At 55.2% G+C, this 16,396-nt stretch overlaps 6 protein-coding genes across 6 annotated transcripts; 2 read left to right on the top strand and 4 right to left on the bottom strand.

Moving 5' to 3' along the window:
* Window positions 1–349: 349 nt before the first annotated feature.
* On the bottom strand, window positions 350–3,232 carry CCMA1212_002803 (uncharacterized protein; the record flags this gene model as incomplete). The annotated part of the gene is made up of 5 exons (XM_073700176.1): window positions 350–412; window positions 476–880; window positions 946–1,206; window positions 1,296–2,458; window positions 2,932–3,232. Coding segments are annotated over 5 exons (2,193 nt in total), but the record flags the coding sequence as incomplete, so codon positions are not given.
* A 577-nt stretch (window positions 3,233–3,809) lies between these two features.
* Window positions 3,810–4,010, top strand: CCMA1212_002804 (uncharacterized protein; the record flags this gene model as incomplete). Its single annotated transcript, XM_073700177.1, has 1 exon — window positions 3,810–4,010. One exon carries the CDS (start codon window positions 3,810–3,812, stop codon window positions 4,008–4,010), a length of 201 nt encoding a protein of 66 aa, XP_073561194.1.
* A 2,297-nt stretch (window positions 4,011–6,307) lies between these two features.
* Window positions 6,308–7,692, bottom strand: CCMA1212_002805 (uncharacterized protein; the record flags this gene model as incomplete). Its single annotated transcript, XM_073700178.1, has 4 exons — window positions 6,308–6,656; window positions 6,720–7,342; window positions 7,407–7,577; window positions 7,687–7,692. 4 exons carry the CDS (start codon window positions 7,690–7,692, stop codon window positions 6,308–6,310), a joined length of 1,149 nt encoding a protein of 382 aa, XP_073561195.1.
* Window positions 7,693–7,934: 242 nt separating this feature from the next.
* On the bottom strand, window positions 7,935–8,807 carry CCMA1212_002806 (54S ribosomal protein L16; the record flags this gene model as incomplete). The annotated part of the gene is made up of 3 exons (XM_073700179.1): window positions 7,935–8,119; window positions 8,172–8,313; window positions 8,376–8,807. 3 exons carry the CDS (start codon window positions 8,805–8,807, stop codon window positions 7,935–7,937), a joined length of 759 nt encoding a protein of 252 aa, XP_073561192.1.
* A 429-nt stretch (window positions 8,808–9,236) lies between these two features.
* On the top strand, window positions 9,237–12,629 carry CCMA1212_002807 (Replication factor C subunit 1; the record flags this gene model as incomplete). The annotated part of the gene is made up of 5 exons (XM_073700180.1): window positions 9,237–9,333; window positions 9,385–9,430; window positions 9,501–9,539; window positions 9,602–12,244; window positions 12,308–12,629. The coding sequence occupies 5 exons, from the start codon at window positions 9,237–9,239 to the stop codon at window positions 12,627–12,629; spliced, it is 3,147 nt and encodes a 1,048-aa protein (XP_073561193.1).
* Window positions 12,630–13,414: 785 nt separating this feature from the next.
* CCMA1212_002808 (GrpE-like protein) lies at window positions 13,415–14,239 on the bottom strand (the record flags this gene model as incomplete). The annotated part of the gene is made up of 1 exon (XM_073700181.1): window positions 13,415–14,239. One exon carries the CDS (start codon window positions 14,237–14,239, stop codon window positions 13,415–13,417), a length of 825 nt encoding a protein of 274 aa, XP_073561191.1.
* Between the last annotated feature and the right edge of the window lie 2,157 nt (window positions 14,240–16,396).

Below are 16,396 nucleotides of genomic sequence, written 5' to 3' on the forward strand. Positions count from 1 at the left end.
TTCATCAGCGTGTGGAACTCATCAGCCTTGGCCCCCCTCATCGTCAGCATCACTTGAGCTGAATCACCATTCTGTCAGCCAACCATTGGATACATCACAAGATGCTTCAAGTGTCACGCATATGAATTGGATTTGTTGTCTTCGATCTCAATTGCTTCATGGCATCTCGTATCTCATCCAAGAAAGAGAGAGGAACTCTGCCTCCCCTCCAGTATTACCCTGGTTTTAAACCCTCCGACGGACATTTGTCTTCGTGCCCGTCATTCTCAACCCTGACCCAATTGTACTGACTGACAAGCTATATGCAAAGAAACCAAACCTGCTGAACCTCTGGTGCCACTCACTTCACTTATTTTCCCCTGGTTTCGTGAACGGTAGCAATAATCTTCTCCACAACGGAAGGATCCGACAGCTGTCACGAACAGTTATTAGTTACACGGAGTCTTATAAGGACATAAAAGGGAGAGAAACGTACCGTTGAGACATCGCCCAGCTGATCCTCCTCGCCAGCCAGCACCTTTCTCAGAATGCGGCGCATAATCTTGCCACTTCGCGTCTTGGGGAGATCTCCAATGATGAAGACAGCCTTGGGAGCGGCAAAGGGACCGATGCTCTTTCGAACCTGCAGGACAAGCTCCTTGCGCAGCGCATCGCTGGCGTCGTTGCCATCCTTGAGAGCAACGAAGGCGTTAACGGCCTGGCCGGTCAGCTCATCCGAGACACCAACGACGGCAGCCTCGGCGACTGAGTGGTGCTCGATCAGGGCAGCCTCAATCTCGGCCGTGGACAGACGGTGACCGCTGACGTTGACGACATCATCGACACGGCCGCGGATCCAGTAGAAGCCCTCGTGGTCACGGGCGGCACCATCGCCAGTAAACTAATTGCCCATGTCAGATAAGCGGTTATCCCTACAACTTTTGACAACGACGGGGGTCTTCTTACGTAGTAGCCCTTGTACACGTGCAGGTAGGTGTCCAGGTATCGCTTGTGGCTACCGTAGACGGTACGGGCAAGGCTCGGCCATGACTGCTTGAAGGCCAGGACACCCTCGACGTTGTTGCCGTGAAGCTCCTCGCCAGAGACGGGGTCAATGATGGCGGGCTCAATGCCGAAGAAGGGCAATGAAGCACTGCCGGGCTTCATGGGGGTGACGCCCGCAAGAGGGGTGATGACGTTGGAGCCGGTCTCGGTTTGCCAGTAGGTCTACAACACATGTCAGTTCATCTCAATCATCGCACGCGTCCTCTCATGAGCTAAGAGAGTGAAAAGTCGAAGAGCGGGTTAAAACGTACATCGACAACGTGGGCGTTCTCCTTGCCTACAACCTCATAGTACCACTTCCAGACCTCGGCGGCAATGGGCTCGCCGACGGAACCGAGAGTTCGCAGGTACTTGAAGTTGCCGCGGACGTGCTCATCACCAGCCCGCTTCAGCAGTCGCAGGGCAGTGGGGGCGACGTAGAACTGGGTGATGTTGTGCTTCTCGATAATGTCCCAGTATCTTGAGAAGTTGGGGTAGGCGGGTGTGCCCTCGAAGACGACTGTGGAGACACCCAGAAGCAGGGGCGAGTAGACGACGTATGTGTGGCCAGTGATCCAGCCGACGTCACCACCGCAGAAGTAACGGTCGCCATCGTGGATGTCGAAGACGTACTTGCCGGTCAGGGCGGCGCCGAGCAGATAGCCGGCGGTGGTGTGCATGACACCCTTTGGCTTTCCGGTCGAGCCAGAGGTGTAGAGGAGGAAGAGAGGGTCCTCGGAGTTCATGGGCTCGGGGGCAATGTAGCTGGGCCACTTCTCGACCTCCTCGTGCCACCACAGATCACGGCCGGGGACCATGTTAATGTCGGCGCCGGTGCGGCGGTAGACGAGGACGTGGCTGACGTCGGGGCACTGCTTCAGGGCATCATCGACAATCTTCTTGGTGCCGATGAACTTGCCGCCTCGCTTGCCCTCGTCGGAGGTGATGACGAACCTGGACTTGGCGTCGAGGACACGGTCCCGGAGGGCGTCGGCGGAGAAGCCGGCAAAGACAACGGAGTGGACGGCGCCGATACGGACACAGGCCAGGATGGCGACGACGGCCTCGGGAATCATGGGCATGTAGATGGCGACGGTGTCACCCTTCTTGATGCCGGCCTGCTTGAGGACCCAGGCGACCTTGGAGACGTCACGGAGGAGCTCGCCGTAGGTGACGTTGCGGCCATCGTTGACCTCGTCGGCCTCGTAGATGATGGCGACGCGGTTGGGGTCCTTGTAAGCATGGCGGTCGACGGCGTTGTAGCAGGCGTTGAGCTGGCCCTCGACGAACCACTTGACGTCGCCGTCGGCAAGGCTGCCGGCAGAGACGGTCTCAAAGTCGCGGGTCCAGGTCAGCAGCTCGCGGGCTGTGCGGCCCCAGAACTTGTTGGGCTCGGTGATGGACTCCTTGTAGAGCTTCTGGTACTCCTCGAGGTCTGCGGTTTAACAGCGCATGTCAGCAATCAATCACCCCGATATTCCAAATTGCGTGACCGCGACAAGCTGCATGCGCGCCGACCGGACAGGCGGAAATAACGCGCCGTTGGATTGACGCCATTCCGGGCGTCCGGTCGACCCCGCGGACGTGCGCCGAGACCGGTGCTGAGACGGCGCAGCTGCTTTGGGCGCGCTGAAGAAAACTGGACGGCTCGACTTACTGGCAATGTGGGGTTTGCTAGGGTGCTCTGTCGAATGGGCGAAGAAGAGAAAAAGATGTCAGCTGGATCTTATCCAAAGAAGCGGCTAAAGCTGGTAGGGGGGTTTTCTTTTGCATTCGGAGATTTCGAGGAGGCCTGCTAGCGGGCGGGCAAAACGTACTTGCGAACATTCCCTCAGGAGGCTCTGTTGGGCGAACGCGTTAGCATTTTGGCTGCGGAATTGACAAGGAAGAAGCATTGGGTGTCCTTACGGTAGGTCTCGTGCTCGTGGGCCTCGGGGACCACGCTCGGTGCTTCGGCCATGGCTGCGCGTGTCGTTGAGGTTGTGATTGTGTGCGAAAGAAGCGAGAAGAAGCGGTTTGGAGGGGCAGAGCCGAAGGATGCGCTGAAGAAAGCGGCGGAGTGCGGGGTAGGTCTTGTCGCAGAGCTTGCAGAGGTATCACGGGCAGGTGCTACGTTGCGGTGGGCAGGAATTTCCCCCAACAAAAACACCAGGCGAGGCTGTCGTGATGCGATGCGACGCCTCAGGATAGCAGCAGCAGCAGCAGCAGTCGCTTAGTCTAGCTGTTGTCCCTGTTCCGAGTCGCGAGGGCTCGCAGATAGAAGCGCAGCTGGTGGTCAATCCAGGCAATGCAGAACAGACGCTCGTTGAAGCTCGAGTGTCTGCTTCGTTGAGTAGGGCGAGATTGGAAGAAGCAACAAGCAGAGAGAGGAGACGAGGTGAAAGGCGGCAGACGAGCGGAGGGGGGCCCTGATGCCTTTATAAGATCAAGACGGTGGAGGCGACCCTTCTGCCAGACCAGGGACCGAGATGGGATTGCCCTCCGGGGATAGCTCTGCTGCTGGTCCGCCTGCTAAAGAAGCGAGCGTCGAGGCTCCATTGTCAACCAAGCTACCCTTATGGAGCAGTAGTCGCGATACTGTACATGGTCACCACCACCAGCTCTTGCAAGAGTGGACCGTGATGACGGGAATGTTGGTGCCGGGCCTCGAGTCGACAAGCAGGCATTCCGTAGGGCCAGTACATCTGGCTGGGTACTGTCAGGTAAGGCAAACAAGCAAGGTATAAGGTAGTAGTAGGGATGGGGGGGTTGCTCAAGCATTCGAGATGGGCGAGGCCGGCCGCGACATGGCCGAAAGGAGGCGTCTCTACTGTATCCTCGTCCGTCTGCTCTCGCTCCCCCGGACGGGCTTGACGCCATCCTCATCACCATCAGCCCGTCACCCTCGCCATCGCCACCAGCCTCCCGCGGCTTCTCCTCACTCCCCGACTTTCCCCAGGCTTCTGTCTCACCCCAAGCAGATCCCCCCAGAATCCAGGATTCCCTAGCGGCTTGTCCTGCCCTCCTCCTCTCCCCGTATGCGCCCTTTGGGGAAACCATCACAAGCCCGCGCCACGCGCTTCCTTGCTGCAACGGGCCAAGCACCAGCACCAAGCACCAATTCGTGCCCATGGAAGCACCACATTCCCTCTCTATTCGCCCTACCAGCGGCGCTGCTCTCCCGATGGACCGGGTGGGGCAGCCAGTGCTCCGTTGCCCCGAGAGTGCGCCAGAAAATCCCAATCTTGAAGCAGCGTCGGTACCGAATGACCCACGAGTCATATGGAACCCAGCTTCACCGTTGGGACGCTTGTTTCTGTGGTGTTTTCCCTTCTTTGTCGCTGTGCTCGCCAATTTCCCATGTTGCCGGAGCCGCACCCCGCTGGACGAGGCTCGCAGGCAATGGCGCCTGTCGTCCGAGGTGCCGCGAGACACCCAGACGCTCAATATCCTCGGGACTCTGGCTGGTCTTGCCGGTTGTTTTCGTGCTCAGGCTCAAGTTTTACCCGACATCTCATCAGTTGACAAGTAGACACGTCAAGAGAGAATTTGAGAGCAGGAGAGTTGACAGCTCCACGCAGACACAAACCCTCGATCGTGCGTGGAGCCTCTATGAAGTCGCCTGCGCACGATGCAACACATGCACCGTGGTAGCTGCATGAATCCCTGAGGGGGTTGAAGAGAAGCTACATGCCAAGTAGGTAAAGTCAGCAAGTAGGTTGGTAAGGTAGTAAGCGATGTCCCCCATCTAACACCATTCTGAAGCTATGGAGTAATATTGTAACAAGTGTGTGCTTTGTACGAACCATTCCGTGCTGCGGCTGGTAGTAGTAGTCTTTCTCATCATTTTAATCAAAGACTTGTGGTCCTGCATCCCGGCTCTCGAAATGGATACAACACTCCACTTCCACTCCGTGTTGCTTGGACCTTGACTCTTGTCCTTGCTACCAAAGTACCGGCTTATCCGCTCGTTGAAGCACTGGAAAGGAGGGCAACTGGAGACCTACCGTAGCACAGTGGGATACGGAGTAGGTAGAAACAGACCATCCATCAACACCATCGCGTGTAGCCCTCATGGGCCAAATGCAAGTCGGCAAAATAGAGGAACCTGCCGCTGTTGCGCGCTGTTGGCCCTGACACTCATCCTTAGGTACCTTGCCTACCTTAGTATTTCTTGATGCTACTTCTGGTTTCAGGAACTTTGTCGTCTCCCATGCGCTCTGCCCCTCTTTTACCCTCTTCAGGCTGTTACCCTCCACTTCCGTCCATCCATCCAGTCTCTCAAGGTTGCAGCGAACCGTTACCCTACAGGATTATAGTGAGCCAACGTACAGTAGCCTTTTCGTACATGCAGTAGGTAACCCCGACCAACTGACTGGTACGGACTATGCGTTATTAAATCGATGTTTTACCTACAGGGTCGCATTTGATAGATTACGAGACATGAACTTTGAAACCGTGGGAGGCTCTGCTTGCCCTCTTGGCTGGCGTACCTCATTACTGAACCGGAAAAGAAACGAGCACAAGTCCGCACTACCTTACCTGCCCGTTACCGCCTCAAATTGGGGCAACACGGCATGTGTGTATGAAAGTATTTCTTTGGTACAACCAATCACTTCAGCCGTGCCTGAATAGTTTCTCGTAACCAAAAAATCACTCGCTGCGACCTCATGTTGGTCTGTTTCAACTCGGGTCAAGTTACATGGCCCCTTTCGCCGGAAAGGCGCGGCGAATGCTTCCGCATCCATGTCCCCACTGGTTCACGCAATATCAGGTCAAGTGCCTTCATGTTGAGTACTATACGCTACCTACTTACCTGGCCATCGATTTGTCTTGGGTAGCATTCCAAGAGGCATGCTTTATTACTCTACCGTGACTTATGCCAGGCAAAAGATGTGATTGAGAACATCTTACAGACAGTACCTAAAGGAGACACTGGCGGCGGCGGCGGCTGCTACTACTGATACTGCTGCTGCTGCTGCCATTGTGTTCGTATCTCCAGCCCGTTTATTAGGATTCTTCCGCTGCGGTAAGTTCTTTCATTAAGTAATGGCCGCTATTAGGTGTGTATATGTCGCCGATTGACAGAATGAGACATTATACCTCATCGATCAAGGCCAGACGAGTAGCGATTATTGCTTGGCGCCGACTACCTAGCAGTACAACGCTCACCACGGCTCATGCCACACATGTGCAGCTCGAAAGCAATGAACCAGCGGATACGCATAGCAAATCCCATTGACACTGACATTGACATTTTTTTCTCTAATACTCCAAACGCCGCCATGACCAGTCGCTAGAATGATTACATGTCCATGCTCATCAGGTACATCTCCAAGATGCGCATGAACTTCGCCACGAATGCTTCCAGGTGAAAGATGACCTTGGTGCCCGTCTTGATCCGGTGCTCGTAAAAGGCAGACCACTTTATGACTTCTGCCTTGAGCCCGTCGTCAATGAGGCTTAGCAGCTTGAATGTAAGGGTCTTGATAATCGTGGTCGGCGGGATGCAGTGCGTCAGCAGATCGTACAGCTTGGCGCGCACCTGCAGGATTCGCGCAGGCGTGTGTTCCTCAATGATCTCCTTGGCGATCTGGCCGATTAGTGCTTCCCAGTCTGCAGGCGGAATAGGCGTGGTGTCTGTGACTTTCTCACTGCGGCACAGGTTCGTTAGCAACGGGATATAGGATACGACCGACCGGTTCGATTGAACTTACTTTTGTGCGTGAACAGCCTCCAACATCAAGAGCGCACGGCGCAGATTCCTCCCGCTCTCCTCAGCTATCCGCTGGTGAAGCCCCTGGATGACCTCCCAGTTCTCCCTCTTCGCCGACTGCGCGAGGGCGTCGCAGATCTCGGCATGCGTGGGAGCGGCCACTCTGACGAGCAATGTTCTCGAACGAATCGGCGCAATGATATTGGCCGTCGAATTCGCCAAGAGAATCAGACGCAAGTTCGGAGAGTACTTTTCCATGGTGCGACGAAGAGCCGCCTGGGCGTCTCGGGTGAGATGGTCGGCCTCGTTGATGACCACCACCTTGAATCGCTGCTTCGCCGACTGGTCCACCTGCTGTGTCTGTGCCACCTCTTTCAGCAGATCCTGCACGACGACTCGATCGTATTGCCCTACGTCGGACGGCGTGATCTCCAGGTGGTAGTTGGAGGCGACAATGTTGAACTCGAGCTTTCGGTTGCTAGACGTCTGGAATACTCGGGCGTCGATCTTGATCTTCTCCACGCCGGGGCCGTATAGCTCCTTCAGCGTTGCCACTATCCTCGTTTTCTTGCCGGCTCCTGAGGGGCCGTAGACGAGCAGATGCGGGAAGTCACCGCTTTGGGCCTGTGACGGGAGGGTGTTAGCTGGTTAAGCTTGGTGCGGATTGGTTGTCAAGAGCGCATCGTACGAGGGATTGGAGTCTTTCTGAGAGCTCATGGTGATATGACAGAGCCTCGAGGGACCGCGGGCGATGCTTGTCGACGATGAGGGCCATTGCGGCGACGGATGGATTGGCGTGGTGGCTGAATTGGAAGCTCTGGGATTTTGAAGGTTGGAAGACGCGTCGTCGCGTAAAGTGCTGTGCGATGAACTCAGAGTGGGGTGGATGACTGGGTGCCTGTTGCTGTTCCCTGCAGCAGCTGGACTTTGCAGCCGTAAAAATCCCGGATCACGGCCGGTTAGTTCACTGCCATGAAATGTGCATCTGCGCTTGCCTTCACGAATGAGTTTCGATTTTTTTTTCTTTTAACTGTTTGCTTCATTTTTACTATGTGTGATTTTGAATTGTAATACCGACGACCTGGGGCAGATGCGTATCATCCACTGCGGTGTTTTCAAATGCTTGTAGGTTCGTTATACTAGGATTCTAGTTTGCATCAGGCGGCTTTTACTTTATATACAAAATTCTTATGGTACATGGCATTTTATTCGATGCTTAGGAAGAACCAGACGGCGTAGCTGGACTTCCAGCTTCAGCCCCCGCCGTTGAAGAGGCTTGCTCAATAAGCTCTTGAGGGGCCAGCTGTTTTCTTGGCCTCTTGAGATCCTCCAAAGTGACACCGTCCAGCTTCGTGATTCCAACAACAGGAGGGTCTCCCTTCTTCACAAACTCCCACTGACCTAAACTTCAGTTAGCAGCAGTACAGAAAGGCAAGATAACAGGCATACGTACCAGGCAGCTTGTTGCCAGCCAACCGAAAAGCGTCTCGAACAATCTGCTCGTGAATTCGTCCCTTGATCTCGAACAAGACCTGGCTGACGGCCATTCTCGTAGCCCAGTGGTCGAAAGAACCCTTTCCTTTACCCATTCGCATCTGCACTCAACGTTTAGCTTGCCATTGCCTTTTCAAACTGATCGGTATTCAGCACTCCGCACCTCGTTACCGCTGACGTAGACGCCCACGTTGCAGCACTTCCTCTTGTACAGTCGGTATTTCTCTCCTCGAAGTCGCACTTTGATCGTGTCCTCGGCCATCTTGAGCGACTTGGCGCTGATTCGTCGGTGGTGGTCGACCATTCGCAGTCCGTAGTCGCCCCAAATCACCGTCGTGCCCTTGGTCGATCCTCCCGTCGCGACTCGCGGCCGCCCCTTGGCCATCTTCTTTTTCCGGTTCAGGCTGGGCTCGAGCCATGTGCCCATCATGGCCGGGCTCGTGGAAAAGGCTCTGCCATTCTGGAGCACTTGGGCGGCGCCCAGGACCTTGGACGGGCGCTGGGCCGGGGCTCTCAGCTGTCGCAAAGGGGTGCAGGCGGAGATCCTCAGCCCCTGGAAGGCATTCAGGAGTGCGGAAGCGCCATTGGGCCTCATGGCGTCGGTTTCGCGGCTTGTCGAGGCCTTTCTGTCAGAGTCGCACGACTGATGCGATATCTTGAAAAGAATCCCACCACATGCATGGCGCCGGCGCAAGGTGGGGCCTGAGATCTCAGGCCCCGAAGGATGCCTGCTTACCTCAGCGTTCGGCTCGGCAGTAATTAAGCCCAGGTCACGCACCTCGCGTCAGCTTCGCGTTGTGCTGCTGCAGGTGGGATCTTCTTAGTGCACGTCACTGATGAACGGGCTTCCAGGCTGCATCTTCGCTTTTGCACGCCAGACCCGCGATTGCTCAGGCAGCAGCCTCGAATTGCGGCGAAAGGGGGCTTCGGAGAGAGATTTAAGAAGGCTGTCCTATTCAGTCTTTCCCTCCGAACTCATATTCTTCCTATCATTCACCTTCATCTGATCGAATAGAGCGATATCATGCCTGATATCCGATCATTCTTCGCGCCAAAGGGTGGTGCGCCCCCAAAACCTGCGCCTGCAAAGCCCGAACCGCCGGCCAAGGCCAAGCGAGGAAGTCAGTGATTTTGAAGCTCCATGCCCTCAATCGATGCTTACCAATGTATAGAAGGGCGAAAAGTCGTTGAAGATAGCGACGATGACGAAGTGGTAGAGTAAGAACCTGCCGCACCCCTGCTTTCTGTTACTGCTTGGTTCACGTCCCGTCTCTAACCCATGTTGCAGAGTAAAGAAGCCGGCACCGAAACCGCCATCTAAGAAAAGGTACTTTCAAACTGCGCAATGAGCATTGCTCCGACTCATGGATTGTTTTAACTCCAGATTAGGGAGACGGAACCAAAAGGCGTAGCAATATCTGCCGACGACTATTTTGCCTCCTCCAAAGATTCAAAGACTGCCAAGGCATCTCAAACTCCAAAAAAGGGCGACAAGAAAGCCATAATCGAGGCCGAAGTTCCCGTCAGGTCTAGTCCTCAAGCCAAGAAGACCGCGGCAAAGCCGGCCGCACCGGAGGATGAGGATGAAGATGTAGCTCCTCGAACGAAGAGGGCTAGAAAGCCATATAAGGCCGCCCCCGTTCACGACGATGACGACGGTGACGTTTATATGGACGATGGTGATGAGGATGCGGACGATATCTTCGCCGCTGACGCCAAAGGCCGAAATAAGCGCAAAAACGATGATTACGAGGAAGAAGAATCCGAAGACGAGGTCATTCCACAACCCAAACGGATAGCTTCACGGGGACGGCCTGCCGCTTCTGCCAAGAAAGCCGAAGAGAAAGCAAAGACGACGCCGGTCAGCAAGAAGAGAAAATCGCCTGAGCAGGAATCCGACGAAGACGAGGAAGAGCTGCCTAGGAAGAAGCCTGCAGCAGCGAGCAAACCACGCGCGCCAAGGGCCAAGAAAGCAGACCAACCCGAGGACGAAGCCATCCGAAATATTCTAGACAGCGTGGCAACTGTACGAGCACCCACACCTCCGCCCAAAGATGGCAAGCCGAGTTTCGACTGGAGAAAATCAGCTGCAGGCGGTAATGCCTCGGCGCAACCCTCGCATCCAACCGGCGAACTCCCCGAGGGCGAGGAAGAGTGTCTCAGCGGATTGACCTTTGTCTTCACCGGCGTGCTGCAAACCATTGGCCGCGAGGAAGCTCAAGCACTAGTCAAGCGATATGGCGGCAAAGTCACGGGCCAGCCGAGTAGTAAAACAAGTTTCGTCGTGCTCGGAGACGATGCTGGACCGTCCAAGCTGGCCAAGATCAGGTCAAACGGGATCAAGACCATCGACGAGCACGGCCTCTTTGATCTGATTCGCAAACTCCCCGCATTTGGAGGGACGGGCAAGGGTGCTCAGAAAGCGCAGGAGAAGAAGAAGGCAGAGGAAGAGAAGGTGAGGCAGCAGGTTGCCGAAATGGAAGCGGAAGAGAAAGCACAGAGACGAGAGGCAGAGAAAGAAGCCAAGAGGTTGGCCGCATCCCGAGGGCATCCAAGCAGTGCACCTGTCAAGCCTGCAGCCGCACCCGCCCAGCTTCTCACGTCCAAGTATGCGCCGACACAGCTGAACCAGATATGTGGCAACAAGGCACAGGTGGAGAAGATTCAGCGATGGCTTCATAACTGGCCAAAATCGAAGAAGTACAACTTTCAGAAACGTGGCGCTGATGGCATGGGAGGTGAGCGAGCCATCATCATCTCCGGCCCACCCGGCATTGGCAAGACTACAGCTGCACACCTGGCGGCCAAACTCGAAGGTTACGATGTTCTGGAAAGCAATGCAAGTGATACACGAAGCAAGAAGCTGGTCGAGGCCGGTCTCGGCGACGTTATGAACAACACTTCCCTGCTGGGATTCTTTGCGGGAGACGGGAAGTCTGTGAACTCTAACAAGAAGAAGATTGTGCTCGTCATGGACGAAGTCGATGGTATGTCGGCTGGCGATCGCGGAGGAGTTGGCGCCCTGGCCAAGTTTTGCAGGAAGACGGAGGTGCCGTTGATCCTGATCTGCAATGAGCGAAGACTGCCCAAGATGAAGCCGTTCGATCACGTCGCGTTCGATATAAGATTCAACCGTCCGACGGTCGATCAAGTGCGGTCTCGCATCATGACGATCTGCCATCGAGAAGGCTTGAAGATGCCTCCGCCAGTTGTTGATGCTCTCATCGAGGGCAGCAACAAGGACATCCGCCAAATCATCAACATGATTGCGACAGCGAAGCTCGATCAGTCATCCATGAACTTTGACCAGACCAAGTCCATGTCAAAAGCGTGGGAGAAGCATGTCGTCCTCAAGCCGTGGGACATCTGCCAGAAGATGCTTGGTGGCGGACTCTTTGCACCCTCAAGCAAAGCGACGCTCAATGACAAGATTGAACTGTACTTCAACGATCACGAGTTCAGCTACCTCATGATCCAGGAGAACTATCTCCAGACGAGGCCCATGGCCCTCAGCGGCTCGGGATATACCGGTCGAGAAGCTACTTTAAAGGCGCTTGAGCTCTTTGACCAGGCGGCAGAGAGCATTAGCGACGGCGACCTTGTGGATCGCATGATTCACGGTCCGCAGCAACAATGGAGCCTAATGCCTACACATGCTGTGTTCAGTACCGTGAGGCCTGCCAGCTTCGTTGCCGGCCAGTTGCTGGGATCCAACTTTACATCTTGGCTCGGAAACAACAGCAAAGCTGGCAAACTGGGCCGATACATTCGAGAAATCCACTCCCACATGAGGCTCAAGTCATCAGGAGACCATAACGAGGTTCGACAGGAGTACTTGCCTGTGCTGTGGTCGCAGACGGTGGATCGGCTGCAGAAAGAAGGGAATGACGCTGTGGAAGAGGTCATCGACCTGATGGACAGCTACTACCTCACCCGAGAAGACTTTGACGCCATCCAAGAGCTGGGAGTCGGGCCCATGGATGAGGAGCATGTCAAGATTGAGACCAAGACGAAGGCTGCCTTCACTCGAACGTAAGTAACTTTGCATTCCCGTCACTGGTATTCCTTTTGGAGAACCGTGCTAACTGAGAGCAGATACAATTCCATGAACCACCCATTGCCCTTCATCAAGGCCAGCAATGTCTTTGCGCCGAAGAAACTTACTAAGGAAATGCCCGACTTGGAAGAAGCCATCGAGGAGGAAGACGACGCCGAGTTGTTGGAGGCTCCAGAGGTTGATGAGGACGACGAAATCGATCTGAAGAAGGACAAGTATATCAAACAGCCAAAGGTGAAGAAGGCAGCGAAGAAGGCATCGAAGACCAGCACCGGAGATGATGACGACACTGCGGACTCCAAACCGAAAGGCCGTTCCAAGGCCAAGGCACCAAGCGCAAAGGGAAAAGCAAAGAAATAGAGCGCCCCCGAATCGGCCACGAACTACAATCAAGTATATGATCTAGCATGGATGGTGGCAGCATTTTCAAGACTGGAGCGTTATTGGTATTGGCCGGTGGCTGTCAATATGTGAAAGGGATAAAAAGACAGAAATTGGCGCGGTACAGATTGCTTTATGTCTCTGCAACATCGGGATTTACGACTACTAATCTTATAATGAGTGGCTGATGGGCGGATTTCGACCTGGGGTTAAGGCTCTGAAGAACATTATCACGAGTCAAAATCACAACAAGAGTCATCTGCATAACTGGTGAGGATGATGGAGTGTACATCGACACCCTCGGACGTGGTTGATTTCAGAGGGGCGGCGTCCTATGACTGCCGCTCAGAGGACGTAAAGTGGTATGTACATGTATGTGCGTCTCTCGTACAAGAAGAGGTCTTTCATCCTCCTCATCTTTCACATTCGTTGTGTCCACCTCGGCGTGTACGTTGCCCTTCCGAACCCCTTTCCTGGGGTGCTTCAGTTCCCCCTATGCGGATATGATGAAGCATTTTTTTTTTCTTCTTTTCCAAAGCCGTCGTCATGAGAGGAGCATTATACACTTGTATGTCCAAACGCCAAGCCAACATCAAAACCAGTAGTAGTACATGTAAAGAGGTGTGTTTGTATGATTATGTTGAACCATGGTATCCATCCATCTTTTGGTATAGTTTTTTCTCTTTTCGTTCAGATCATCTTGTTTTCTTTCCCGTCGTTGTAAGGGTAGGAGTTGAGAAGTCATGGAAAGGAGAGTCAAGTCGTTAAGCGTTCTTCACAACGCCAACCTTGGCGGCACGCAAAACACGGCCATTGAGCTTAAATCCCTTCTGCTGGACAAAGAAGACGGTGTTGTCCTCCTTGTCGGGCTGCGGCGCCATGAAGGTGGCCTCGTGCTCGTTGGGGTTGAACTTTGTGCCCTCGGGCTCGAGGCGCTCGAGGCCGTGCTTGGCGAGCGTCTGGATGAGGATGCCCTCGGTCATCTTGAGGCCCTCGTAGAGGTTGGCCAGCTCCTTGAGGTCCTCGGTCTTCTCCTCGGCCTTGAGCTTCTCGAGGGGCACGGTGGAGAGGGCGCGGTCGAGGTTGTCGACGCTGTCGACGAGATCCTTTGCGAACTTTTGGATGGCGAAGTCGCGGGCGGCCTTGACCTCGCGGGCGGTGCGCTCCTGGAGGTTGCGGAAGTCGGCGACGGTGCGGAGGCACTTGTCCTGTTGGAAAGAAAAGATATTTAGCAACGATGTCCTAGAAAGACGAAGTGTAGGGGGAAAACAAACCTTCCAGTCACGGGCCTCCTTGTCCTTGGCCTCGATTTCCTTCTTCAGCTGGGCAACGGCATCGGTCTCGCCGTTCTTGTCTCCCTCTGATGACTCAGTCTTTTCCTCGGCCTTTTGCTCGGCCGCGGGAGCCTCCTTGGTCTCTGCGGCCTCCTTGTTCTCGCTGTACCACCGGCTGGCGATGGGCTGGAAGGCTCTTATTGAGATGGCGGGAGCGGCATTCTGGATTTGAGGCCGCAGAACGGCGCGGCTGGCGGCGATGGTCGGCGTTGAGCGCAGGGCTCTGGAGGAGGTGGCGAGGGCTTGTCGAAGCATGATGGGTAGATTATGAGGGAACGAGGGCTGATCGAGATGTGAAGGATATCAGCCAATTGGGCGACACTGGCGGTGGTGAAGGAGAAAGAGAAGGCTGGTCGTGTTGTGATGCTGAGGTATCGCTGGACTTTGTGTAAGAGGGGACCATGAAAATTGATTCCCGTCCACCAGCTTCTCCGGCCTGCGCCGGTTCAGCCCACCAACAAGAGCCGGGCGGATCATTGACGGTCCGTCTGGCGGTACCGGAGCTGGCATGGGCTTAGTACAGGCTACTTATGACGCAGGCAAGATGCCGCTGCTGACAAAGTATCTGTACCACCTGCCTAGTGGGCCTTGAAGTGCTGGGCTACGTCGTGCTGTGGCTACCTGGAGGGACAAGGTGAAGCTCCGATTGTTCATCTCGATCCTCTCCAGCTTCAGCATCACCCATCCAATCCAACAACAGCAATTTCGACCCTCGAGACCGCACGCGAGCATCTTTGATCCGATCATCAAAGAGCCGACGTTAATCAGCGATAAGCAACAACCGCCGCCACCGTCAATCCCCTCGACACTCGCCCAAGAAGCTTCTCGAACCCCCCCCCCCTCCTCCCATCATGGCCGCCGGCGACTCGAGCCGGGTCAAAGAAGCCCAAGACCTGGTCAAGACGGACCCGAGAAAGGCAGAGTCTGCGTTCAAGGAAATCATATCAAAGGCCCCTACGGCCACCTCAGACGCGGCCACGCGCGAGTATGAGGCTGCCCTGATAAGCTTGGGGGAACTCTATCGCGATGAGAAGTCAGCTCTTGTCCCTGGCAACGACACCTTGTTGCGTTTGCTGAGCTAACACTCTGTCTGCAACAGGAAGACTCAAGAGCTCGTCACCTTGGTGCAGGAAAGCCGGACGGTGTTCTCATCCTTTGCCAAGGCCAAATCCGCCAAGCTGGGTATGTCTCATTGAAAAGCCGCCCAATGCTGACCACTGACTGACGCCGTGTGCAATTTCCAGTCCGCCAGCTCCTGGACCTCTTCAAAGACATCCCCAACAGCACCGACGTCGAAATTGCCGTCACCAAGGACTGCATAGAATGGGCCACCTCAGAGCGCCGTGCCTTCCAGCGCCAGGACCTCCAGGTCCGCCTCGTCACCCTCTACATGTCCAAACAGACCTACTACGACGCCCTGACGCTCATCAACGGCCTCCTCCGCGAGCTCAAGCGCCTCGACGACAAACTCCGCCTCGTCGAAGTCCAGCTCCTCGAATCCCGGGTCTACCACGCCCTGGGCAACATTGCCAAGGCGCGCGCCGCCCTGACGAGCGCCCGGACAAGCGCTGCCAGCGTGTACACGCCGCCGCTCTTGCAGGCTAACCTCGACATGCAGAGCGGGATGCTGCATGCTGAAGATAAGGACTTCAACACGGCATTTTCGTACTTCATTGAGGCGCTGGACGGATACCACACCCAGGAAGAGTCTGCCAAGGCCCAGGCTGCGCTGCAGTATATGCTCCTCTGCAAGATCATGCTGAATCTGGTCGACGACGTCAACCAGCTCATGGCCTCCAAGCAGGCCGTCAAGTACGCCGGCAAGAACCTCGAGGCCATGAAGGCCATTGCGCGCGCCCACGCAAACCGATCTCTGGAGGAGTACGAGAGGGCCCTGTCCGCCTACCGGTACGAGCTCGGCAGCGACACCTTTATCCGCAACCACCTGCGCCGCCTCTACGACGCCCTACTGGAGCAGAACCTCATCAAGGTCATTGAGCCCTTCTCGCGGGTGGAGATTGACCACATCGCAAAGATGGTCGGTCTCGATACTCAGCAGGTGGAGAGGAAACTGTCGCAGATGATCCTCGACAAGGTCATCATTGGTGTCCTGGACCAGGGCGCTGGCTGTCTGATTATCTACGACGAGACACAGCGGGACGAGGCGTATGACGCTGCTTTGGCGACGATTGAGAAGCTGAGTAACGTGGTGGATGTGCTGTACACGAACCAGGCCTCTTTGCTGGAGTAGAAGAAAAGTTAGGAATGGAGGGGTCAGGAGGGTGGGCATGATGGCTTTTGCATTGTAATAGTTTAGTCACAGTAGACGACGTTTGATCATTCAAGAGAAACGGCCGTCCCTGCTGCACCCGACGCATCACACTTTTTGCGGTTATGTGACCTAAAAGATCT

Source organism: Trichoderma ghanense (genome assembly GCF_004382785.1).
Source record: "Trichoderma ghanense strain CCMA-1212 chromosome Unknown scaffold_2, whole genome shotgun sequence".
Classification (NCBI taxonomy): Eukaryota; Fungi; Ascomycota; class Sordariomycetes; order Hypocreales; family Hypocreaceae; genus Trichoderma; species Trichoderma ghanense.